At 41.1% G+C, this 26,985-nt stretch overlaps 1 protein-coding gene across 2 annotated transcripts in view; it reads left to right on the top strand.

Annotated features, from left to right (window-relative positions):
* The window catches only part of slit3 (slit homolog 3), a 141,285-nt gene that overhangs the window by 52,765 nt on the left and 61,535 nt on the right, over nucleotides 1-26,985 (top strand). For both annotated transcript variants that reach the window (XM_079479697.1, XM_079479696.1), the window contains exon 5: nucleotides 24,083-24,154. In XM_079479697.1, the coding sequence (XP_079335823.1) occupies nucleotides 24,083-24,154 (72 nt within the window). The remainder of the gene's footprint in view (nucleotides 1-24,082; nucleotides 24,155-26,985) is intronic.

Raw genomic sequence — 26,985 nt, 5'->3', positions numbered from 1 at the left:
AAACCGGCTCTCATGAATTTCATATTTTGTTGCGGCCCAACAATTCTTCTTTTTTTCATCTCTTTGTTATAAGGCTTTAATCATTCATACCTAAGGACCTTTAAGGGAAGCCCAACCTCAGAACCAAGGGTCTGGGGTACCGCAGCTTTCCGTCATGCCTTAAGAAGCGCACAGCGGATTTTTATATTAAACGTTTAAAGAGAGGCATGCTGATTGAATCAATATGACGTTGACCAGTGACAGATGGTGGAGGTGATATTAAACTGGGCAGAACCTCCCCTAATCCAGTATGCATGTACCTTTCTTTCCACATGTGAGTATATAAAACCATCTCTGCAGTAGATAAATCTGGCACCCAAAGCGGGCTGCATTCTTCCAGTTCCTCATCAGTGAGATATTGTTTGGCACTGGAAAACCACGCCAACAATTGGTCCCCATCAAAAGTAAAACAGCAACAAAAGTCTTAATTGCTGCAGGTGTGTGACAACTCGAATTAGCATCTTTAAGAGCGTTTGATATGAATTGTTCCAAGGTTTCCCATTGCACACTATCAGGTTATGAGAGAAATTCACAGTCTGGAATTACCTGTGTCGTGGGTCAATGCCAAAAAAGACAAAAAGTTTATATTTCCCATTTTGATTTTCATTCACCAGACATCGCACCACCCAACATCAATTCAGCCTTTTTTATTACAAATTGTTAATTAAAACTCTCCATGTGTCCAAAACTGTCCAGATGTTGTCAGCCAACAATATCCAAAAACCCCACCTTCCCTTTTTTTAATATCCTTTGTCACAAAGTGGGCATTTTCATGGTCTCATAGTTCCACAGAACACATCACAGAAGGCTTTCAAACTCGCACATAATAAAGATGGTGTGAGTGGAGATGCCGCGTCGCCAAAAGCATTTGCAATGGCTCGTTCCAGCCAGCCAAAGTGAACACAGAGCTTCACATGACGTCTCACAAGAGGAACACTATTTTGGGCATCCGAGCCTTTTCTGGCCTTTGGAGACCCACTGAGCTCAGACTATGGCATTGTGTCAAAGTTTAGTACTATCATCTGCTCTGAGCAGCAATCAGCCACATTAGCTTTCACAGCGAAACGGATCCCGTCATGAGCAGTGTCATGCAGAAGCTCAGTGGTTGGCAGACGACTTTTATGAGGTATTAGGCTACAATGTAAAGAAAACTACAATGGTACAAGTTCATTTTCAGAAATTAGGCATGATAACTATGACAGACATATAGTATATTGAAGGCAGTGCAACAGAGCTGAATGAAAGCACAAGCCTTCCATTGCTGACTTTATACTTGGTCGATAGCTCACACAAAAATAAAAAAACTGTCATCAACTGTACATTGTAACATTTATTCACCCTCATTTTCTTTTCTTTTATTATTTACATGCAGGATGTGTTTTTGTATTATGCTTAGAGTGTATGCTGCATATGCATTACCTATGGAAAACCGGTAACTGTGAATGATTAAGAATAGAAAAGCTCTTCTGTTTCCAACATAACAGGGGCAAACTGGTTCGTAAGTACAGTCAGAATCTTCAAAGGATTCATTATTGGTTTAATTAGGTTTTGTTATAGGCACAGTTCCTAAGACTTCTAGCCCATTTGTGGCTGCAGATAAATCAGGGTCCCTGGTTTTCATTAAAACTTTGCCATGGTATCCTTACCTGCAGGCTCAAATCTATGGAGAAGCTGGCTCCTCTGCCCAGATCTGACTCCATGCGTAACCATGGGTTCAGAGTTCTCATGTGTTTCTTTGTGGGTGTCTTTGTGCCTGAGGGCGGCATGCTGCTTATTGTAAGCTTCTTTTGTTTAGTGAATCTAAAGAATTATCAAGAGTAGTCTTTCTGACGCTGTCCCGAGAAACACTTCAATCATTTGACCATTAGCCCAGTTCATTATGTTCATGCCCCATGTGCAGACCCAGGGCCTGAGTTAGCAGATATCCACCCACCCTGATGAGTTCTCTGGTTGAGTGGCCAGAGGTTACCCCCATCCCTGACTTCATACCCTCGCATGTATCACCTCAAATTTGATTCCCAGATGCCTGCAGTCTCTGTAGGTTGGATCCTAGATAGCGTCATGCCGTACTAGATCCACCTCCCACTGCTGCTAAGTTGGACCGGCTTTAACTGTCTATTAAGAGAGATAGAGGTAGTTAGGATAAGGGATAAGAGGTGTAACGTAGGAACCAACCCAAACCAGGTCCAGACTACGTGCCTATAGGCAAGAGACCAGGGCGCCACATCTCCAGCAGACACAACCACAGAACGACCTTCCAGCTGTATGGCATGTAAACACCTTGACTGGGGTAACCAGGGGCTGAAACAGAAGACTGAAGCGTCCCTTTGTATTCCTAATGCAGCCACTGATTTTGTTGTGTTAGGTTTTTTGTTTCATTCGGAGGTACTGATAGCATCATTTGGAGCAGCTCCAGCACAAATGCATCCCTCTCGCTTCGGCTCCCTCTCTCTCACTCTCCAAACACATATTTTAGAAATTGTTGTGGGTACACCCTCTCATTCTGCTACTTTAATGCGTCCAGAGAAAGACTAATGACCAGGCCTTTATGTATAATCGCCATCATTTACCAAAGTCGTATCCACTAGGGATGCTGCCTCATGGAATGCTGTGCTATTCTTACTGGTGTCATCCATCAAACGGCTTGGCAGCTTTTGGCTTATTGCTCTTCACAATACTCCGGGACTACACAGTCCCCGGGAAAGGCTAAATGCCGTGAGCAGAAGTCCTGTGACTGGGGCTCCAGGTCTCAGTGTGCATGCAGAAGCCCTGAGATTGATGGAATGTACGGCTTTAATTGACTTAAGATGCACTTTTGCAGAGGTCTGACTGGGTTATGCTGGACAGGTTAAGTGGGATTGTAGCCACAGACCAATAATGGAATGAAGCCACATTCACTTTGATTTACACATATACACACACACACACACATCCATGAGGTCTTCAAATTGTTTTTCTTGACCTGTTGGCAGAAAAGTTCCCCTGGCCATGGCTACAAAGGCTCTAACTTTTAGATTCAGGTGGTCCAAGCGACACAGTGTTGACCTCCAGTTAAGGTCACCAGTACTGGGAGACACCAGACTCCACGATGGCCCTTAGGCAGGGGCTTATTTTCAGGGGAGGACCTGCTGTAAATCTTTCACCCCCCCACACACACAACCCAGCACCTGAACACTCCAAGCCACACCACCCACCTCTGCTGCCCAGTGCCACATTTCATGTAGAACAGTTTGGACTTTTACACACCCCAGGCACAGCTGGAGATGTGGAGTTCAGCGAACAGGGCACCGATTTATTTATTTCGATTTCCCGTAAAAGCTTTTGTGATGTTTTGATTGGCACCTTCCGCTCTCAGGTCTGTATTCAGAGCTGATTACTCATCACTTGGAGAAGAAACAACTTGTGGATGTCTGTTCCAGCAGGAGTGTGTGGACAGACTGACAGGGTGTGTGATTGATGGGGTGGAGAGAACTGGACAATAGAGGCAGCGGTTGAGCTTGGGGTTTTAACTGTGGGTTGGAGGTGTTGAGAGATTCGGTTGACTACACTAACGGGATAATGGCTGTTGACCACCCCGGCCCAGGTCCCCCTCCGTTCGTGCACACCCAATGCACATTTTTCTTAGCTTGTTCTGCTCCATAAAATTATCGGTCCACTGTCGGGGTCTGTAATTTGGCTAATGTGTAGCTCAAGGGAAGATGTGACCTCAGACCAACTGTTGAGGCAGAAGTTGGCCCTGAAGTAAGAACAGTTTGGGTGTTAAAATGTGTTATTGTTGGTCAAACTGTTGCATAAAGAAAATAAATTTCGTTACGCTGTACATCACAAGTGCAAGGTACATTGCATACTTCCTAAAACCCACACACTCATACAGTACACGGTCGCACACAATTGTGTCAAACGTGAGGCACCTTACAGCACAAATCATCCCAATCATTGGAGACCCACTGACTCTAATCTTGCTCCTAATGAGACAGGGCAGAATGGCTCAATTTTCCAATGGCCTGGAAAGCCTCCGAAAATGAGCCGAGTGTTTCCTTGGCACAGACTCTCATTATGTCTGCTCGAGAGAAGAGAGAGAGGGGCAGTGCTTTGAAAGAGCCATACTGCCTTCCAGGGATGGCCCGACAGCGAGCCTGTAAGCATGCTGGTATTTTAATTACATCCAGTCATGCTTCATTTCTCCTTGAATATAATGTCCCCAACGAAAAAACAGACACGCTTTCATTATTGATAGGGCCATAAGAATAAGGCAGCTATAATGAGTCCATTGTCCACTTTAGCTGTATTCAGACGCAGTCTTGTTAGTGATGTTTGTAGCTATAGACACAAGTAGAGTCTTTTCATCATTTCCATTAAAAGCCACCCTTGAATTTTCCTTAACATAACCATTAGATATCAGAACTTCTTCCTAATAAAAGGATCTTGCTCTGTCTAATTATGTTTGTTTGTCATTAATTTTTAACGGGATGCTCAGAGAAGCGGTGACTTGTGTTTATCAACTGCTTTGCATAGACCACGAAGGAACAAGTTGATTTTATGGTCTGGAGGTTGTTTAATAAACCTTACAGCCTACAGTTTTGCAGGATGTGTGTGTGTTTGTGCGCGACTGTTGTGCATTACACACAAAAGGAAAGTTTTTGCTTTGTACTGCCACATTCTAAAGGTTATATCATACAGAGCATGCACAGACATCTGTGGAAGTGTTATTGTGCTGAGAAACAGCTTGAATGGGTGTGTTTCTATTGATACTAATATAATCTAATATCCTGTTTAAATATATATGATATAAAACACAGAATTTCTGGGTGTATTTGTATTCTCTGCCCATTTTGAGGGGCTGGAATAATGAAAATGACTGAGATGGCTCCACTAAGGCTCATTCTTAAGTAAATATATTGATTTATATACCTCTCATACAACATCATTACATTACAGTCTAGAACATGACTTGTAAGGAACTGTCATCATTGACCTGTAAAGATTCACTCAGAGTTTGCTTGTATATTTATGTCAACACACTCACATTGACTCGCATACAAAACGGCATCAGTGCCTCTTGATGCAAAACCAATTAAATAATCACAATACAGTGATTATAGCAGCAGACAAAAGCTTTCCACGCCTATCTCCCACGACACTTGTCAAATGAATAAACATACAGACGTGTGTGTTTAGCAGTGCAGAAATTCAGACTTGTCTAGAGAATTCGTCAAACATGTTAAAGTCTTGTGAGGATGCTTGGATTTGTGTTTATCCTCGGAGTGCTGAAGAATGCCCTCTCGGATATCCAGGATACCTTTCCGAAATGATTGAAAGTAAATTGAAGGTTTACGGGTATTTTTTCAGGATATGGAGCCTATCGTAAGGCTATGTTTGCATAAGGGAATGAGTTTCTAACCCTTAGCAGATGCCAGGAATCCATACAGTATCTTAGAAAAGTGCAAACATGTGATGAGGATATGAACAAAGACGAAACGTAGGGTCATCTAATAGTAGCTTTGTGGGTACCTATGAAAAGCCAAGTGAAAAGAACAGATTGATCAGGTCTTCGTAGAGACCCAGGAACTCTCACCTGGAAAGAAAGGTAATGGGAAGGTATTATTACCAGAGGTGGAAAAATTAACAAAATATTATAGTCAAATACAAGTACTACTACTTTGATGAAATTTTACTCGAGTATAAGTAAAATGATCAGTCAAAAAATCTACTCAAGTGAAAGTAAGAAGTAGCTTGTTTAAAATATACTCAAAGTGAAAGATACTTAGCGACTTTTAAAAAGTATCGTCTCCTGTTTTGTGCAACACCAACAATAGTCATAGTGTCTTATTTTATATATTTAAAAGGGTTACAAGTGCACTGCAAAAAATGAATAATTGTTTTGCAGAAATATCACAGAATCTTATAGCACATATATTAACGAAATAATTCTTAAATTAATAAATATTTTCTTCAGAAGCAAAATTAAGCCTTAAAAAAGATTGTAAGCCTTCTTTCTAAATAAACAATCAATGGTACACACTGCTAAGTTTCAGCAGTGAAACCAGGTATAAATGGTTCCATGTTTAGGGTTAGAGTAGTCTCAGGACCGTTGGCAAAACGTCTGAGGCATTTTCTGGAAAAATTTCTGCACGTTGGAAGTCATCATCTGATTGGTTGAATTACTGTGGGGAGATTTCCACGCCTCTAAACAAGACCCTGTACAAAACGAAACGTTATTGATTGCTTTACCATATGGCCTCTTGGGCAGGCCTTGGGTGAGATAGTAAAATTGACGATTGACCGTTGTAACCTGAACGTTACCATGGCAACATTTTTGCCATTGATCAAAGATAACAAGAAACATGAATCCCAAGAGTTGAATCCGTTTGATATGTATCTGCTGTTTTCGGTCAAAGACTGATTGAGTCAAAAATACAGACAAAGACACTGTGATTTGTTTATGTTCAGAGCTTTTCATTTGTTGGTGAGTCTTTTCTTATGAAGCTGCAGATACATTATATAGTTAGTAGAGTAAACCGTTTTTTTTGCTTTGTCGGTTTGTAGGTTTATTTTGGGCTTGTCATTGTTTGCTGTTCTTTTCAACAATATGATCTGGCAACACGGTCATTTTACAGCAGGGCTGCGAGGCTTTTCAAGACGCATGAAATTAGTAAGAACATTTTCATATGACTGCTTACAGATATGATGCATGTTTAAATATGTCATTAAAGAAAAAGTTGTTCAGTTCGGTTCCATCCACACTGCGTAAATGTGGTGCAGACACATTAGTGAACTGTCGATGCTAGTTTGCACAGCGTCCATCATCCTGTCTTGAAGCTGAAATGGTTGCTTGAATATGGCCAGGGGTTTACTTCATTGTCTTCAACAGTCAGAGTTCGATGGGGTTTCACCTTTAGGACAGGTGCACTACAGAAGTCTAACTTCTCCGTCTCCATCACTCTTCTTGTATTGGCGCAAACTCAATCTCGCGCCCATTATTCACTGGAGTAATTTCCGGTCGGATGTGATTTTAAATATAGCGAAGTACAATACATCACACAAATCAAACTTAAGTACAATTAAAATTATAGATTTTAAGAGCTACTTAAAAAAGCACAAGTACACAGAAAACCTACTCAATACAGTAACACGAGAAATATAATTTGTTACTTTCCACCTCTGATTATTACTGTATGTTTCTTAACAACCGGCTTGTCAAAGCTGTGCTTTTTTGATAAAGATGGAGACCAAGTGCATTGGACCAAACTTTACTTTGAGGCTGTATTTCCCTTACTGAACTCTTAAACCGATTTAGAATGTCTAAAACATTTGAGCTTGAGTAATTTCGATGGAGAATAGCCCGCTACGCACATCTTGCAACAATCTGCAGTTTGATTTGCACCGATAGTTAGGCCCTGGACCCTCTTATCATGTTTGACCTTGCACATAAACCCGGAATTAGGAGTTAGTAACCCAATAGATTGCCATTTGAATAACACCTATTCTTCCCATAAGAGCTTCATTCATTGGTGAGCATGAACAATGCACAACACGGATCAACATTCTTATAGCAGCCGGCTTTAGTTCAAACAAGCGAACGTGTCATTTCTTATGCTTACATCACTAATTTATTAGAGGTCCTGTCTGTAATGTCCTGAAAAAATGTTCAGTCCTGAGGGGAAAAACAAGAGTTATAATGGCAGTTTGGACTGTTATGATTCTTGTAAATCCTAATGGTTTGCATTGATTTTTGGGGAGGCTGTTTTCTCAAAGAAACCGATCTTTCTTATTGACCACATCAATGGCCACCACAATGCATAATCCCTTCGTACATCTTGCGTGTTTCATTATCATTTCAAAGGTGTTTGAAAAATGACGCCTCTGGCCCGTTCTTGCCTCCAAGTGGGAGCGGAGTTAAACGATCCGACGACCTCAATTACCGCAGAGTTAAGCGGCTGATATTGTAATCATTGGCTGCCAAACTAAATCCCACATGCACTCATGCTCAGGTTGGCTGAGCAGCCGTCAGGCACCAACCAGGAGGGCAGAGAGCAAACCTGGAGAGTTTATTTATATCATCATTCCAATTACCGCCGGTGAATCGGAGCCTCTGGCACTGGAAGTAACAGTTGCCGCGGTCGTAAAAAATGTGTATTAATGTGTATTAATAATGCCTAAAGAAAGGCTTGAAGTAAAAGAGATGCTCTATAAAAATGATATCAAAACTGAAAAGTTTTGTTCTTTTATTTATAAGCGTCAGCTGCTTCGTATTTCCTAAATTGAATGGCTAAACACATGAGTGTCTGAAATTTCAAACAGACTGGGATTCGCTGGGTGGAGCTCTGTAATTCTTCAGGAGACAAGCGAAGAAAGGGGGGTTCTCAAGGTCTCGGTGTCTGTTTCAAATCTGCCACAGTTAACTTGTTGGAAAGTGTTCTTAACAAATTTTGTGGTGTGAGAGCACTACAAAGAAAGGACCAACCAGGCTGCTATTGGCTTACTAAAGAGACTTTCTGATTTCTTTCTGTTTGCGTGAGCATCAGATTCAATGTCGTCGTTATTGAATCGGCGTGATGGCATGCTAGTGCATCTCTGCAATGCATTTTTACTGTGGTGTTACACTAAATTGTACCCATGTTTACGGCCTATTTAGCAACTTTTAACCACAATAAAACAATTAACTTTACATTGCCAGAAACCAAGGAGTTGTGTAAGTGCAAATGAGAAAATGAGGTTTTATGGTTGTGCTTGTTTTAAATGAAAAAACCTCGTTGTAGGAATATGATAAAAAAGTTGGTTCAATAATAACATTTTGTTTTTGTTGGGCTTGATGAAAGAATTGTAAGAACAGGAAGACCATGCAGTGGATTTGTTTAACTGCATTTATCAATCATGTATATCAAGTGAGTTTGCAAGTGAATGAGATGGTTTGTTTGTTTAATAATTTAGTTTTGTGAGATGTGTGCTGCTTCAGTAAGAAACTACAGTAGCGGATGGGAAATGGGGAATTGGTCAAGCTATGTGAATAGTGTGGCGAAATCCTCCTGGCTGATATTCCCATGAGTTTGCAGGGATGCGGTTAAGGGACCAGTAAGGGGGCATAGAGAAAAAGCCCCTCTATTTTTCAGAAGTACATTTCAGCTTGTTTGTCATCTCTTTAAGTGCAAACAGATCTACATTTTGTCTTCGAAAAAAGGCCAAGACAGCAAAATTGATTCCAAAAACAGCTAAACTAATTCCAAGGATTCTCAAAGGCTACTCTTCATTTACATAACTGTATGTTTATCCATTTGGCATCCGCTGTCAACCAAAGAGGCTTACAGTGCATTTTAGTTATTCATATGTGTCAGTTTATATATTCCTTGGGAATCAAACTCAAGAACTTATTAGCACCATGTTCTAGCAGTTTAGAGGATTCTCTAAGTCTGTGTTGGTGTGTGTGGGCAGTTGTACGTGTGTGAGGTTTGGGGCTGGTGGGAGATTTTTCTTGGATGAAATTTAAATTAAATGAGGCGTTTTAATGACTTTGTTAGCAAAACTCTCCAAAGCCATCTGGCAAAGGGCAGCAGGCACTGGAGGCAATACTGAGGAGGCTTGTCCCAGCGCCTCTGTGGAGATTTACATAAACGTCTAGACCCACTAAATTTTCTATACTTTGACACCAAAGCAAACTTGTAAAGACTCAGGACTGCCTGTGATTTGTTATTGGGTTGTGATAATGCTCAGATGCAAATGTGTGAGGGAATTTAAAATGTGATCAGGTGGCGCATGACTTCAGCAGTTAACCAAAAAATGAGGACCACCACATTTCAAGGGAAAACCACCAACTACTTGAAAACAGTTTTAGGTGGTGTGATAATTATCCTTAGTTTACACACTACATGTTAAAATACATGTTCTTTTAATCCATAATTTTGCCAGACTGCTGTTTTAAATCGCCTGCTAATTTATATGAACTACGCTATTACTTTTGCCTTATAAACCTGAGTGAGCCGACTGTTTTTGCTATGAAAGTTTAACCAAACACTATGTACATAGACATTTATAATGACTGTAGTTTATGTATTTGAAGTCAGACAACAGATTCACTTCATCACAAGTAATGTTGAACCGTAGAGTAATTTATTGTATTAAGTTTATTCTTTAGTCTTTTTATTAACGTTAGTCCTTTTAGTCAATTATAAATATAATTATTTATGTTTTTAATTATTAAATTCACCGGCCACAGTTTAAGAAACTCAGATTTGTGCTTCAGTCTACTCAGCCAAACTGACAACTGATATTATTCTTTATTGTCTTTTCTACATTTTTATTATCAGCAAACTTTTTTGTTGTGATATATTAGTGCTGTCATTATTCTTGAATAGCCTAGTTCATTCTGATATTCGTATTGCTTGTGCTTTATTTGACTCGTCCCCTTTAAAGCACACATGCTTCAGTCATACATCCAGTATGCTGATGGATGTCTTTTGTTATTTTGACTTTAGCATCTCATGAAACCATCCCATTCAAAGAAACATAGAACTAGATGAGTGCTCCCGACAGAGACATTTCCACCATTTTGTAACATTCCACTGTCGTCACTCACTGTTTGCTTAATTGGATGCCCTTTCGTTTTAATGCCACATATTGGTTTAGCAAATATAATGTTTACACAGTTTACAAAACAGTTAGTACATTGTATTATCATGTATGCACATAACTATAGTTGAAAACCGACAGTCTACTGTAGTCTACATAAGCCCACATTCCATAGTCTAGAGTTTAAAAGTAGCCCTATTTTATTCCACAGACCATTCCAATATGGTGGACGACCTATGCATTGCGGCCCAAAGAAACAGCTGCTAGTGTAGCATTTATGATCCCTATTACAGAAAGCTTCCTTAAGGCAGATTACCCAACTCCTCATTCAGGCAACCCATTGATTTCACATATTCAATGTTTTTTTTGCATCCCAATCCCACATAAGAACCACAGCTCAATGTATCACAGCTAAGCCATGACTGACACCATATTGGCAATTCTAAATCCAAACTCAATGACCACAGCAAGGAATGATTATAGTTTGGTAAGGGAAAGGTTGTTAACCTCACAGGTTACTAGTCTGGTGAACCAAGGGAATTCATAGACGGACAGGTGGGGCTTTGGTGCAGAGTTTTCCAGCTGGTGAAGCAAAGCTGTGACCTACAAAACAGCAGGAGGCTGGAAGCTGCTGGTGTTGTGGTCATGGATAACCTTGACTTTAGCCACCGAGAGTGCTGCAAGCAAGTCTATTTTTTCCAGCTGCGGCATAACCCAAAGAACACTTGTGCCAAAGTGCTCAGAATGTAACCTGTTTGGTTTACCTCTACTCCGCCTGTTCTAAGTTTAACTCTCATAGGGCAAACACTTTTAACCCAGGTCTTTGATCTCACTGTTGTGTTTCCATGAATAAAACACAAGCATATGGCACTTGCCCTAATGCACACACATGCTCGTTTATTCCCTATACTCTTTCATTATGCACATGCAAACACTCCTAACACCTCTGTCATTATTTATCCACACAAACACACAGTATTGCCTTTCGGGTTCATTATTGAAATACAATAACTGCCCTCTGCAGCCACATTGCAGGTGAGCGGTCCTGTTCCCCCGCACTAAATTCCCTGAGCCATGTAATGACTGGTCTTTGCTCTTTTCTGTAAATGTCTGGCTCTAAAGCTCTGATTACCTTAATTCCCATATTCGTTCACCGTGAGAAAGCTTATATAAAAGCTCCCGCTCATATCGGTCAAAGTATGGAAACCCCCATCAGTGAGAAGTACCCGCATTCAGCCACAGCATGACCAGATGTCTCTCAGAACTGAATAAAACAGTGGCTATACCGAGGTGGGCCGCAGTCTTTGTTTTTGTTGAACGTGGAAGCAATAAGGTTGTAACATGTCTACAGTTTGTCCCCATTGCTCAACACCCTGTACCCGGAAAGGCTGCAAATGTGGGAGCTAATAGGGTCTGAGGAAGGTGGAAATGTGGCCTGAGCGGCTGCGATCGGTGTGAGAGGCACTGATTTATGATCCAGCACATAAAATGCTCAGTAATGCCACGGCACAGCTGAACTCAATTTCTGCCCGGGCCTGGGTGTTAACAAGGGTAGACAAGCTATTTAGTAGAGGTTTAACAGCACCATGGGCTGTTGTTCTTACATTAATCTGCATAGGTGATTCGAGTGTATCCCCATGCTTCCACCGACACCTGGTTGAGATTGTCAAGGGGCAGATAAGTTCGTACAGGGGCAAAGTGTTAAAGTCATTGACTCATTCCTTTCGAAAAAGAATCGACTCCACTTCCTCCTTAACCCGAACCCCCCCAGTCTGCCTGTGTGTAAGCCCCCAGGGGGACCATATCTTAAACTCTAGAAAGGATGCTGATGTTTATTTGACTACGGCCTCATCAGTGAGTCTTAATAAATCAACCTGCCTTCATGATGTCATAATCAGTGAGATCATCCCCAGTGTAGAGGTAAAATTCACCATCTATGGAACATTCCATTTAGGTTGAAACATGGGGGGGTTCAATTTACGGCCCTGGGGAATGCCTGCAGAACCACACGCGCTGATCAAACCGGAGGGTACTGAAATCAGACCATTTAAAATGAACACCGTCACGCTCGCGTGTCATGATAACTAGCCGTGCCCTTGACGATGGAAGGCACACATTCTGTGGCAAAGGCTTTCTTTGACCGCGCATTACCTCATCTTACCAAAATAATGCTGTTCACAAGAAAGTGTTTTTAACTTTGTCATTCGTTTATGGGCTAACAATTTCCACATTTTGTTGCATGAAACAAAGAGTTTTCATCAGTTGTTTATAAACTCTAAACGACCATTTGTTTTTCTATGAAAAATAAGAGACCAGTTTCTTGCTCATCAGGGCCGTAATGGAAGATTTCCCTTACCCATGCAGAGAGGATGAGAGGAGCTGGGCCTCCGTCTTTTGAGGCTCTGGCAGAAGCTCAAGGTTCACAAGGGAAATAATCATCGCACAGCCTTATATTTGATTAACGCTAAAGGGCCCAAGGTCCATGTGTAATTTCTTTTAGTTTATACATTTAACAGCTGGTTGGCTTATGTGTAGGATCCAACCATCCTTTAGACGTCACATTCTTGGCTTTCAGAGAGACAGAAACTAAGTGTTGTTGGAATGTGTTGCACTGAAAATCGATAGCGTTGGCCCTTGAGTGACGCTCCGAAAACAAACAATAACCGATGAGGGTCAGATGATAGTGTGTATCCAGCTCTAGACAGACAGGAGCTGAGAGCCAATGAAAGAGGAAGTCGTGATGGCAGCACAGGAAATATCGTGTTTGTGTAGAAGGTGTTTTAGGTAAATTAGGGCAGAGTAACAGCAGGGCTCTTGATAATAGTCCCTAGAGCAAAGAGGAATAGACGCAGTGTGAATAAAATGGCTTTGTAGCTATAACATTGTGTTCTAACCAGGGCCAATCGTGCAGTTTATTAGGCATAAGAAGTAACTGCAAACTAAATAATATAAAGATATAAGTGAAAAACCTTTAAAAGCACTGATACAATTTGATATTAAATGAAGGGGAAACCACTCTCAAGGAGAAGAGGGGTTAAAATGGTAGGTTAATACAATTCATTTTTAAGGATGAGATCTCACCTAGAAACATATTGTTGAGCTGGTGTGTGTTGTTGCATGTGGTCATAGTGGAGATGTTTGGTGTCCATGAGCATCCAGTTTTGCAAGACATGCACAGCCGGCATGTGGCAGCGTGGCTGATTTGATTAGGATGAACTGAGTTTCGACCATAATCTTAGGAAGCAGTTTACACGCCACGGCCAGGCAACTGAGGCAGCTCACTGTCTTCATAATAAAAATGCCATTGACAAAGACCATTTCTGTCATCCATTCCCCCAATGCACATTTGTCCCGCTGTGAATAAAATGAAAGCGCTGCCACTGCCACACACCGACTTCCTCATGAAATAGAAATCTCGTTTATGAAATGCCCGTGACTTATAATGGAACACTGTGGCTCAAATGGACTGTCTATTTTGAAAGACACCACTGTGTAGGTGGGCAGCAATCTGCTCTCCCCTGCTGATTTCATGTTTTTAGTGGCCAAATAGTGAACGGAGCGTTAGATTTTAGTTTTTTGGCAAATTGGTTGGAAAATGAAAGGAATGGTGCTCATCCTCCATCGGCAGGCCAAATGAAGCACAGACAGTTGACTAATAGAATGTAAATAGAACAAAACTAAAGACTCTTTGAACCGCCGCGCCTGAATACACGCATCAGTGTTTTGTTGTCGAGTCATTTCATATGTGTGAAATTTCCATCAAGGATTTTCTACTTTTTTTTAACTCTGTGTGTGCCATTTTCAGTTGAATGTACTTTTCTTTTTGCCCAGCTGCTGTGGTTAGGAAACACTTCAGGTTCTTGCTGTTCCCTCTGTAGATACCACCCGTCATAATTGCTGAGCTGTAATGTGTTCACATCTAAACACGTGGGTAGAGGTGGTGGTTTGCTGGGCACCGGGCCTTTACACGTCTCTGCCCAGAGATTAATTTATTGATTGGTTGGCTTCAGGGTGGAGAGAAGCCTGGGGGCTCCATCTTGTGGTCGACGATGCATCTGCATCGGCACCTCTCTCTTTCTCTCTGTCTATCTCTCTCTCTCTCTCTCTCTCTCTCTCTCTCTCTCCCTCACATGCTCATGTTACTATAAATTAGGTGAGCAGAAAGTAATAAGAGAGAGACCAATTCTAAGATACGGAGAGATCAAGATAAATGTTACAGCTCTGACCTGCTCTGTGTGTGAAACCAAATCTTCACAGACAAAATAAATACACACGGTAATATATTTCGCGTCTAATATTTAACATGAAACATGTTAGCGGAGCGCTTAAATAATGGTCTGGATCTTTTCTTCCGCTTGGATGACCGGGGTAATAATTCATAAACGGAAACCTTTGTTTATCCATCTTTGCTGGGTGGCCATTGTTGGAAAGGCAAATTATATTTTTTAACATGTTAGAAAAATATATGCTGATTGGGCCCCCGCGGGGCCCCGGCCTCATGAGTTTAACTCTTTTCCTCTCTATGGACACAATTACACTTTTCTCAGGTTGGGTTACATGTTAATTACCGGGCTGTGTTGACCTTCTTAGTCTCGTATGTTGAGTAATTACAGAGGGAAAAAACCTATTTTGACAACGGGCTTCAGTTTTTAGCTCTGCAGATCTGTTTAGTCGAAACGTGGAGTTTTTGCACGACGCACACGGCCTCCTACTTGCCCTCGTAACCTCGCAAAATATTCCGCCCTTTCCATTTCCACGTTTCCCATTATTAAATTTAGGAGAAAACCTCCTGGGGCCAATAGACTTAACAACCCTCATTTATACCAGATAATCATTCAGTCCGGCCCGTGGCTACAACCGGCCGGGCAGATGATTTGTGATGTTGTGTTATTGCGTATGATAATTCTGTTCATTTCTTTAATTGAATACCGGTGAATGTCATGCCTCTATATATTTGGACTCAGCCCTCGCTTTGTCACAGGTGTGCGGTCCCGGTGCATGATTGAGAGCTCCCGAGCAGCCAATCAGATGTGGGTATCGAACCGCATCACGCTCTTGCATTTATCATCAGGCTCGGTTTACAGTGAGGATGATGGTTGAGGTTAGCCAGAGATGGCCCACTAAACCAGTTTTGCCTCTTATTAGATTTTTTAGACATTAGCCATTTACAGACCCTAACTGGATTACTCTCATTTTAAAGAGCTTACGCTTATTAGCTCAACAAAAGCAAGCAGCCACCCCACGATCTGTATGGCTTCCAATCTGACGCATTCTGGGAACTTGCAAACAAATCTGATCTAGCCGATTCGTTTGTTGTCAGTAGCAATGTGGAGGGTGTGCACTGGTGGATAAGAGTTCAGATTTTTGTTTGCTTGGCATTGTGCTGTGTGATGCTCCAGTTGACTTTAAAGATAACTGGTTTGCTAGTTTTTCACTTCAAAGGTTTTGTCCCTTTTGTATTGTGTTTTTTACCCATAGGCTGGAACAGAAATTGGTGGATGGATAGAAGGATTACTGAGATCGAGGAGATGATGATGGTGTGACATTTGTTATAGTATAGGTTAATATTTGAATATCTTTATTTTAAAATACAATAGGCTCTTTCACATAAAGCAACAGGTTACCCAGGAATGAAAATTCTGTCATCATTTGCTCAGCTTAAAGTTGTCCAAACCAGTTTTGTTTCTTTTGAGATGTTTTGAAGAATGTTTGAAACCAGTTCTGGGGCACCATTGACTACCATTGTTTTTTCCTACTATAGTATTTAACATGCCCCAGAACTATTTGGTTTCAAACATTTTTTCAAACATCTTTCTTCTTCAATGAAATGAAGGGTGTGTTCATATACAGTGTGCCATGTTTGGTTAGCTTAAAACGAACTCTGGTGCAATTTCTCTGTTCGTGCGGTTTATCTGTGTAAGTCTGAATACTGCCACCCTAATCCCGGTGCCTCAGCGGCCGCGAAGTTGGGCTGCGCAGGCGGGCCGGCACAAGCGTTGGGACGGCGTTGGGACAGCGTTCGTGCGTCGCCACGAGGGTTGGAGGCGGGACGGGGGCAGTGGTCCAGATTTTTTTACATAGGTCACCCACACCTTTGTTTACATCGCATATGGCATTTCTTGTTTTAGTAATTGGTATTTGGTAATGACCCTTCTCATGTGCTCCCATAATGACTTGTCTCTTACCCCTAAGACGTTGCTTCACTCTGTATGTGTGTTCTTCCGAAGTTCTCTTATATTCATGTTAACACAACCACACAAAGCCTTACTCTCAATACCACCACTGAAGCATCTGCTCCACAGACACTGGAGTTAATTGGACAGCATGGCTCTTGGTCTCCGTGGCAACCATGACCTGCAATAAGATGGATGGAAACTTTGTCCTAGAAAGCCACCCAACCTGCCACCCCCCAAGACATCCGCCTTCAGCCAATCTCCTAATCTCCCATTTTTATTTATGATTGCTGAGGGGCCCGGCCATAGAGACGACTCAGCTGTTACCTCCAGCCTACTCTCTTTAAAAGCTCTTAAATCCTATTCTCTGATTAGCGGCTACCCTTTCTTTAACATTTTCGTCAGCGTTGCAAGTGCTAAAGGACAATATGGTGTCAGTCTGTGTCCAAAAGCCGCCCACCACGGTCAGTCCCAAACCGTCATGCTTAAACCAGCTGACATCCTAACGGCACCACGGCACAACAGTTCCCCTCGACCCGTTTCCAAAGGGATTCGAACACGTGTCCAAGCCTGCACAGGTCATGGCTTTTAGCGTCATGGGCTGATGCGGCTTTGGAGATGTAAAAGTAAAGTTTACACACTGCACAGCCAGCTGGCATCCTCTCCTCATCTCTTATAACTGGCATTTTATTGCGACTATAAATGATCCTAAAAGCTTTGCGTACATGTCTGGCCGAGCCAGGGCAAGACAACGCAGAAGAAAGAAAATTAAACCAAATGGCACACAAGGAATAAAAGTGAATTAGCCAATAACAAATCACCCTTCGCATCCATGCTCTCCCCCTTTTTTCTTCACTAACTCATCTAAATTTGTTCGACATGTATTGGGCCCAGAGCCAAAAAGGCTTTTAGGGCCCATAAAGTGTATAGATCAGGATAAATCACATTAAGCTATCCAATTTAATTAAAGCATTGACGAAACATAATAGATACTAACGCTGGGGTACGAAACCTTTTCTATTTATAATATCCATACACAGAGTCTTTCAGAGAGTAAGCAAAGGAATGTAGAAGCTTTAGCAGAAAAGCGTTGGGCACCCAAGGGATCATTTAAGCTCATTTACTTTGATTTACAAGCTGCCTTCATCCCCCCTCCGTAGCGGCTACGACCCTCAACTCCTCCCCTGCTATCAAAGAAAAACCTCAGGTTGGCGTAATGAAGCAAGCTGCCCCGGTTTAGCCTGCGTCAGCTCTCCAGATGATCAATAGTGAAATATATTTATTCATAAAGCACGGAGTTAATTCAATCAAGAAGACTTTGGGCTACATGAATTGGAAGATGCTAAATAAGCGCAGTTAAATTACTGGAGAGAAACAGAAAGCTGATGCTGCCAGACTCTGATCAGTGCACAATACTCATGTCCTTCTATATATCTCTCATTGTATTACAAGGTCAGACATGGTGGTGTCCCGATGTACCTTTACTGCTTACAAAGAAGGCTTAAAATCAGGGTGGGTCTCTTTTGAATGCAGTTTTCCAAGCGTATGTTCAGAGCAGGTTCTGCTAAAATGTACTTACATGAATCTGGTTTGTTGTAGATGATGGAGCGCATGCCCGCACTTAGTAATTAGCATAATACGCCAAAACCGTATAAGGGCTTTCTGCACAACCTCACCTGTATAGCAATTTATCACTCTCTGATGATGTATTCTTGGTTCTCTTTCACACGGCACTCCCCAAAGATGCCTGAGAAACACTTCTTTTCTTTTCCATAGCTCAGGCTATTTGATTGAATTCCCAGTTGTTTCATTTAAGTTTCAAGTTAGTCTCAGAAGTTCCACCTCAAATAGCTTGAAAGGAAAAATAAACAAATAATTGAAATACACGAAGAGTGTAAAATGAATGTAGATTGTGTGGGTAAAATAATCTGGGACTATTAGATATTAAAGAGATGTTATGTGTGAGAACACAAACAGTTTCTTAAAGTTAAACAAGCAATTCTAATCTGATCTAAATTCTTAACTATTTTACTAGGTGGTTTATTCGTATGAATTCATACATTGTGAATCGTACAAAAACGCACAGCTACTAGAGAAAAGCAATATTGGAGTAAAACCACCCGATTCTAACCCAAACGTCACTGGCGCGAAAGCAGATTGTACAAAAATAAACCATATTGTAAAATAATAACATTTTTGCAGTGAGATTTTTTGATATTATTAGTCACCCTTTTGTTTCTCACTGGGTGTTTGCAAATATCTTACCAATAAAACATCTTAAAAAGTGCTTGTCAAATATTCATCATTTAAAAAGAACATTTTTCATTTCCTGAAAAACAGCACATTTGGACATCCGAGGTTTGAAACGGACCGCAACGATATGACTAACAACAGTTTTATGCAGACCGTGTGTCAGACAAATTAAGTTCCTCTGTTTTGTGTACATGCGCTTTGTATTGATCTGTAAATTCCCCGACTGATTGATAAACCCTTAAAGCATTCATACAGCTTCACACACAAATGCGTGCATGTGCACGATTAGTCAACGAGCCCCAATGTGTTTCATATCAGCGAATCCTTCCCCTCCGTCTCGCAGTTCTACCGCAGCGCTATTGGTACACTTTAAAACAGGATGTATCGTTTGATTTCACTGGCAGGCAAGTATTAACCTTCGCAACAGTTTACTCTGATCATCCTGCACTCTGCGCTGCAGGTGGAACCTCCGTTTAAAGAGAGAAGTAATGCGATGATGGAAAATCCTCCAGGCTTCGCTGAGCAGTTTCACATTTGCAGCCAAGCTTGCGATTCGGCGCTGGTTCCGTGCCACCTGCCAGAACATAATATTTACATGCACTCTTTTCTGTTTGAGATATACGGTATTTCAACGGATCAACCGCAATCATAACTTCAATTAATGACGGGAGAGGAGAGGCTCTACAGAGAATGAGACGGGAGAGAGAAAGAGCGAGCAGTAACCCCATCCCCCAGCGCAGTCTGGGTCCAATGAAAACGCTCCTGTACTTAGTGTAATTAAGAACAACTGTCATCCTATAGGCCAATTACAATACACGGTCTTTAACGCCAGAAATCCATAGTGTTTTAATTTGACTCCATTTTAAAATCGGCCATAAAGCAGAGCGGAGGCTCCAGCCGGCAGTTAGCGAGGGCCGCCCATCATGACCATAAAAGTGCACTATATGCATCCGCAACGGATTCAGTATTTATTATGCACATTTTGATGTATGTTCATCGAATAAGTGTTAGATGAATTGCCGATTTAGCGGGAGAAGCTAAATAGACAATAAAAAAAGGAGTGGAGTAGAGAGCACACTAACTCTACTGTAGATGCAGCTACATCATGTGAAACCGCGATGAGCCATTTACAGAACATGTCTTGTGTTTCATAAAACAAAATGCTTATGGAGCCCCTAAGGGGGTCTCCTTTTCGTTGTGTTTCTGGCTGTGTCTTTAATGAAAGAAATCAGAAATGTGCATCTCATAAACCGAGCGAACGGCACCCGACCTCGCCAGGTTGCTGTCTTAACCCTGTCAGCCTCAACAAGTAACAGTTACGGCCTGATTCCCCCTGACACCCAGATGAAAAACAAATATGCCTTCAGATTCTCGAACCTCAAGCCAATGGCATATTGTGATTCTCTCCGCCTGCCTGTAGACTCGGGCTGGTTTTACTTGAAAACAGTTGGGTGCCGTGCTCTTCGCACAAATCCAGATATCTACAAAACCTTTCTGAAGCGTTTGGGTCAGTTGGAATATGAAAGCAATGTGAATGGCCTCAGTTATGAGTGCGTGCTTTAAATGAATAATGTAATGTAATATATCTTGCGAGAGACGCTGGAGGGTTTTAATAACCTTTCACCTGACTGTATTTTCAGGTGTGTAAGCGCAAACGTGTTCTGGCCGTGCATGAGCGTGTTCGGGGCATATCGGTGGGATTTAACAGAAGCAAGATGGAAGTCACTGACAGGCATCCGAACCTATGGAAAGCTCTTACACTCCAGATTCAATTTGGCATGCAGATAACAGCCCTGCCAAGAGCGTGAGCTAAAGCAAAGCAACGGCTGATAGATAGTAAAGAGAGGCATGGGCATGGTTGGAGACATATCAGCCATCCAGTCACCCAGCTGGGCTGCGGTTTGGTCTCGATAAGGTTGATTGAAAGAGGCAGATGTCTGTTTTGACTTAAATAGAATTTACATTCAAAGAAAGAAGGGAAGAACTAAAAAGAGACAGATAGCCTGACAGAATAGAGTAAATGATAGTGAATTAGATAGAGAAACTGTGTTTTCTGAGTTACTTAAAAATGACATTTATCTTCAGCTTTCCTGACAATCACACGGCTTCTTTGTGCTTTAGAGAAAGGGAAAAAACAACAAAAGCCAAGCAACTCACTGTACCATTTCATTTTCGACTGAAAGATAAGAGGGGCGTTTCTAATGCGTGATAAGAAATACAATTGACTAACACACCCTGAATGTTTTTTTACTCGGAAGAATTGATGTTTCACAAACAACTTATGGATTTGTTTGGGCGCGTGTACATCTCGATTCCTGATCGATCTTCATTGCGAATTGATTTGTGTTTATTGATCTGTATATAACCATTTTTAGACCGCAAAAATTTTGTGCAAAGATCATGATATGTTTAAATATGTTCAATTTTAAGAAGCAGCATGATAGTCAATGACAGAAAGTAAATAAGGATATAGTATGAGTTTGTTCTTGAAACGAGACAAAAAATAATAAACATCAAGCTTGACGTACTTTGTTATGAGGCAAAACGTAATTCCGTTTTTTCTTAACCCATTGGCAGATATTTTTAAGCATAAACATTAGCAAAAACTCGCTTCATTGTTTCCTTTTTTCAGAATACTGGTTGAAATTTCATATTAAATTTTACTGAAATAAATTGATATAGGGATGTTCAGATCAGAGAAATAAGATACAAATTCTAAGAAAGATTTGCGTGCTTGGTATTATAAAAATGCAGAAACAGCTTTATTTACGACAAACAATGAGCGTACACTATTCTAAGATGACCCGCAGGTATTCCTTAAGGAAATCTAGTCTAAGTCTAGAGTAACATACGCGTGCGTGTTTGTAATACAGTTTGTGTGTGTTTTAAGGTTAGACGCTGCTTCGCTCTCATATCCTTGCGTGTTGCTGAGCGGTTATCTGTAATATGTTTTGGCGTTGCCGGGTTGTCTGGACATGGGAGCTGTAATGGAATCAAAGGGAGATTTATGGCAGACATCCTGACAGTCAGCAAGAGCAGGGCCAAAGCCAAATGAAATTAATGAAATTTGCAAGCAGATTGCTGGAGGAAGGGGGCCGATGCTGCCCTCTCCTTTAACAAACAGTGTTTTGCTACATGTCTGCTTTCAATCTGTGTCTTTAATTTACAGCATTCAGCTCAGCGTCCGTTAAGATGCCCAATTTGACGCTAATGATCCCGGTGTATACCAGCAGCGAGTTCAATTCAATTTTGCTCTAAAAATCTATATATTCCTCCAAACACATTGCAGAGGAGCATTTATAGAGTGAACTGAAAAGTCACGCTTCCCTGCAATTAACTGAATTGAAAATTGACCTGAGATTATACGGATACTTTGGAAAGCTTGTATTCATTCTTAAGTCATATAGATTGGTTCATCATCTGTAAGTAATTGATATGGCATCCAAGCAGATGTCATCTGTACAGTACTTCGCAACTTTTCCTGGCAGTGTGATTTGGATATCTCATAAACCTTGAATATCTCTTTATACGTTCAAGTAATTCTTCATTAGAAATTATCTTATTGAACCCAATGCCTGCGAGTGCTGTTTTCTCCATCGCTTCTCAACAAGAGACTTATTGCGCTACATAAGTGCCATTATTTGGCAAGGACAATTTGCTTTTTTGTAGAAATAATGAAAAAGGTTCCACTGAGTAAACAAAGCAATAAAATATTTATTAGCAGCGGAATGCTGTAAAGTACTACGCCGCGCTCTACGCCAGTCGAGGACGGTGCCATTGATAAAGAATTCAAAAGCAAAGCCAGAGAGAAGTTTCCGATGCTGCATCTTATCTGTTTCGGATTTAGACCTTCAAAGACGGCGGGTTAGCAACGGGGAGGTTGCGAAGATACACTCTTCCCATCGAGATGATAGTGTAAACAGTGGTTGTGTTTTCCCACTCTGTGGCATATGAACATGGGATGTTATGAGTTAAGCGTTTTCGGTCATACGCCAAAGCGCTGTGTAGTTTGTAGGACACACAAAGGAACATGATGCGAGGAAAGTACCTGGAGTGCTTAAAAGGAAAAAAGAGAATTGCAGAACACGTCAGAAACCATCAAGAACAGTTAAATGAAAAACCATATCGCCTTATTGCAAAGTATAACGTAGTTATTATGATTTTTGCTATAATAAAACTTGATTGGTTTAAGAAAAAAGCAAAAGAAAACACACTTATCCATTTCTTGCACGGGGGGGGGGGGGGGTTTGGGGGGGATATTATAACAGTTTTTTTAATACTCCTAAGAGGAAATTGCTGGCAGTACCGTAGTTGATACATCATTACGTCCCACCCATAGGCTCTGGCAGAATTCCTCACAGTATTTGGATCCAAGCCTGATTGTTTATCAGCAAAATTGGTTGTAGCAAGGTCAGGCAGGTTAACCAACGTGGTGGTCCGTGTCATACGTAGCAGGCGTGACTCCTGAGCAGACGTTCTGATTAGGGGGTAGATATTCCATATCTCATTTGTTTCCTTCTCGGCCTGTAATTGCGTTCTGGTTTTCAAATTATGTTTGCCAGCCTGAGCCTACAAACAAACAAGCTTAATAAAGTTAAGCAAAACCATTGTGACATGTCAAACATCATTCGGCTCATAAGCGAGCATTAAAGAAGCCAGGCATTCATTTTATGCTTTCCTTTTTTTGCCTTTTTACCTTCTCGGGTTACTCAAAGTGCATGATTGCTTCATTTTCTGCAGGAATAACGCGAGGCTGCTATGAAACCTTTCATTACAAAGAACTGCTCTAGAAATGTTTTTCATTAAAGACACGCAACACACACACACACACACACACGCGCAGACAGCAGGATAAAAGGCAAGATGAATAAAGGAAGATGTGACATTTATGGTCAGTAGAACAATTTGGTCTTCGACTTCAAAGCCGAGGCGTATCGTTCCAGCGGGGCAGCCGCGAAACCGTCCATCTTCTCCGAGATTCTTTTTACCCAAAATGTGAAGTGGCTTCAAACAAATCCTAATATCTCTCTCTCTTTATCCCTCGTTCTCTCTAGGGACCTGAGTGAGAATCTGATCCAGTCTATTCCTCGTAAGGCTTTCCGAGGGATCACCGCTGTCAAGAACCTGTAAGTGTTCCTCCCTCATCTCCCCTAGCAACCATTAGCCGGTTAGTTGCATTAGTTTGCATGACAGTACATCGGCGGTACAGTTAAAAAAGGCTTTGGTAAACTCTACCTTTCCTTGAACTGCAGAGATAAGATGTGATACTCACACATCAATAGATCAAACGGCAAACGGGAAAGTCGTCCTCTGCATTTAACAAGTCTTGCCTTTTATTTCAAAGACGTATAAGTGAAATGAAAGATGAAAATCTCTCTCACAGAATTTTCAGAAGAAATGCGTAAGGTGCCCTGCTTCTTAAATCATTTGTCACAACAGTTAATAAGCTTAGCGCTGATGAAAATTCAATTAATCAGTATGGTTCAATAAGATGAATATCTTCAGGATATTGCAAGTGAGTAATGTTCCACGGCCATTTGCAATTACAGTAATGGCTTCTGATAAATCTTGCTTACTGATTCAGGAATTGGACTCAAGGTGCCGTAACCTGACCAAACATTGAATTCAGCAAAAGATCAAAGCATCAACAAATGAGCTAAGCCCTATTTGAGAACAGTAGTAGTGGGCACCCCTACTTTAGACAACTGAACAAAAAAATCAGCAGCGGTGTCTAATACGAGCCTACAACAATAAACTGCTTTCCGCAGCTTTACTGCGTTTCGTTGAAAGCTAATCCTGGGACCAGCTTTTCGATAATTCCCTCTAATGAATTAAGGCCACAAAGTTGAGGTCATTTTTAATGGAGCGCATACTCTGTAGCGAGAGATTGGTTGTGGTATGCAACTGTAACGTTTTTAAGCATTCCCAGGTTTGGATGTTCAGTGAAGTTCTGGACGGTTTCCTCGTAGTATCTGATACCAGCTTTCATATAAAGACAGAGCATTTCCCACTGTGGGCCGAGTCAGAGTCAGTTAAGGTGCAGAGAGGTGTGAGACACTGGAGAACCTACATTTCTCAAGAAGGTTTTTTTTTTCTCATTTAGAACCGGTCCATCTGGAGTAACATAAACATGAGCTCATAGATCCTCTTTTCTTAGATTTGAACTCTTAACCTTTAAAGGGTAATTCCACCCAAAAATTTAAATTCTTTGTTCTGTCGAACACAAAGAAAGACATTTAGAAGACTGTTAGCAATTGACATTTCTGGGGTAGACAAAGGTGCCCCAGAACTATTTGTTTGCCTAAATTCTTTAAAATATCTTCTTTTGTGTTTTACAGAACATTTTTGTCTACTATAGTAGTCAATGATGCCCCAGAAATCTCAATTACTAACATTCTTCCAAATATATTCCGTTGTGTTTAACAGAACAAAGAAATGTATAATGGTTTGGAACAACTTGAGGTTGAGTTTTTAGTGTGGACTATCCAAGTAATTAACTTCTTGAGATGTTTAGAGATCATTATCATTTTCTGTTTCATTTACATTCTGGGTTAAGTGTTAAGGTATTTTGGAGAGACGTAAACTATAGGAATATAATATATTGTGTAAGCATGTGGATGTATGTGTGTGTGTGTCCAGCACCTGCCCCAGTCAGATTGAGTTAACCGATTGTCAATACCAACCCTGACCTCATTGGCCTCTGTCAGATAAATCCCAGGAAGCAGGGACACCATCACTCATCTATAATGGTCAATGGATCGCTGTAGACACGCACATAGATGTGTATGAACAGTGTTGGGTAATGTGTTAAAGTAATGTCTTATTTGTTGAGTCTACACCGTAAAATTACTTATTTTTAACTTTTACTTTTTATGCAATTGTAAAAAAGGAACATAATAACTTTATAAAGCATAATAACATAAAGACATTTCTACTGTGCAAAAACTTTTTGTTTGCATTTAGCCATTGCGCAGGAACATTTATCCAGAGAGACTTAAAATAGTGCACTGTAAAAAAAACTGTAATAATTTGACAGTTGTAAAAATTATCCTGGCAAAACCTTATGAATTGCACTATTTTTGTATATTATGTTTTTCACTAACTGATATACATGATATATACACTCACCTAAAGGATTATAAGGAATACCTGTTCAACTTCTCATTAATGCAATTATCTAATCAACCAATCACATGGCAGTTGCTTCAATGCATTTAGGGGTGTGGTCCTGGTCAAGACAATCTCCTGAACTCCAAACTGAATGTCAGAATGGGAAAGAAAGGTGATTTAAGCTATTTTGAGCGTGGCATGGTTGTTGGTGCCAGACGGGCCGGTCTGAGTATTTCACAATCTGCTCAGTTACTGGGATTTTCACGCACAACCATTTCTAGGGTTTACAAAGAATGGTGTGAAAACGGAAAAACATCCAGTATGTGGCAGTCCTGTGGGCGAAAATGCCTTGTTAATGCTAGAGGTCAGAGGAGAATGGGCCGACTGATTCAAGCTGATAGATGAGCAACTTTGACTGAAATATCCACTCATTACAACCGAGGTATGCAGCAAAGCATTTGTGAAGCCACAACACGCACAACCTTGAGGCGGATGGGCTACAACAGCAGAAGACACCACCGGGTACCACTCATCTCCACTACAAATAGGAAAAAGAGGCTACAATTTGCACAAGCTCACCAAAATTGGACAGTTGAAGACTGGAAAAATGTTGCCTGGTCTGATGAGTCTCGATTTCTGTTGAGACATTCAGATGGTAGAGTCAGCATGGATCCATCATGCCTTGTTACCACTGTGCAGGCTGGTGGTGTAATGGTGTGGGGGATGTTTTCTTGGCACACTTTAGACCCCTTAGTGCCAATTGGGCATCGTTTAAATGCCACGGCCTACCTGAGCATTGTTTCTGATCATGTCCATCCCTTTATGACCACCATGTACCCATCCTCTG

The sequence above is a fragment of the Barbatula barbatula genome, assembly GCF_947034865.1.
Source record: "Barbatula barbatula genome assembly, chromosome: 18".
In the NCBI taxonomy this organism is placed as follows: Eukaryota; Metazoa; Chordata; class Actinopteri; order Cypriniformes; family Nemacheilidae; genus Barbatula; species Barbatula barbatula.
This window is presented reverse-complemented; position numbering and strand designations above follow the sequence as displayed.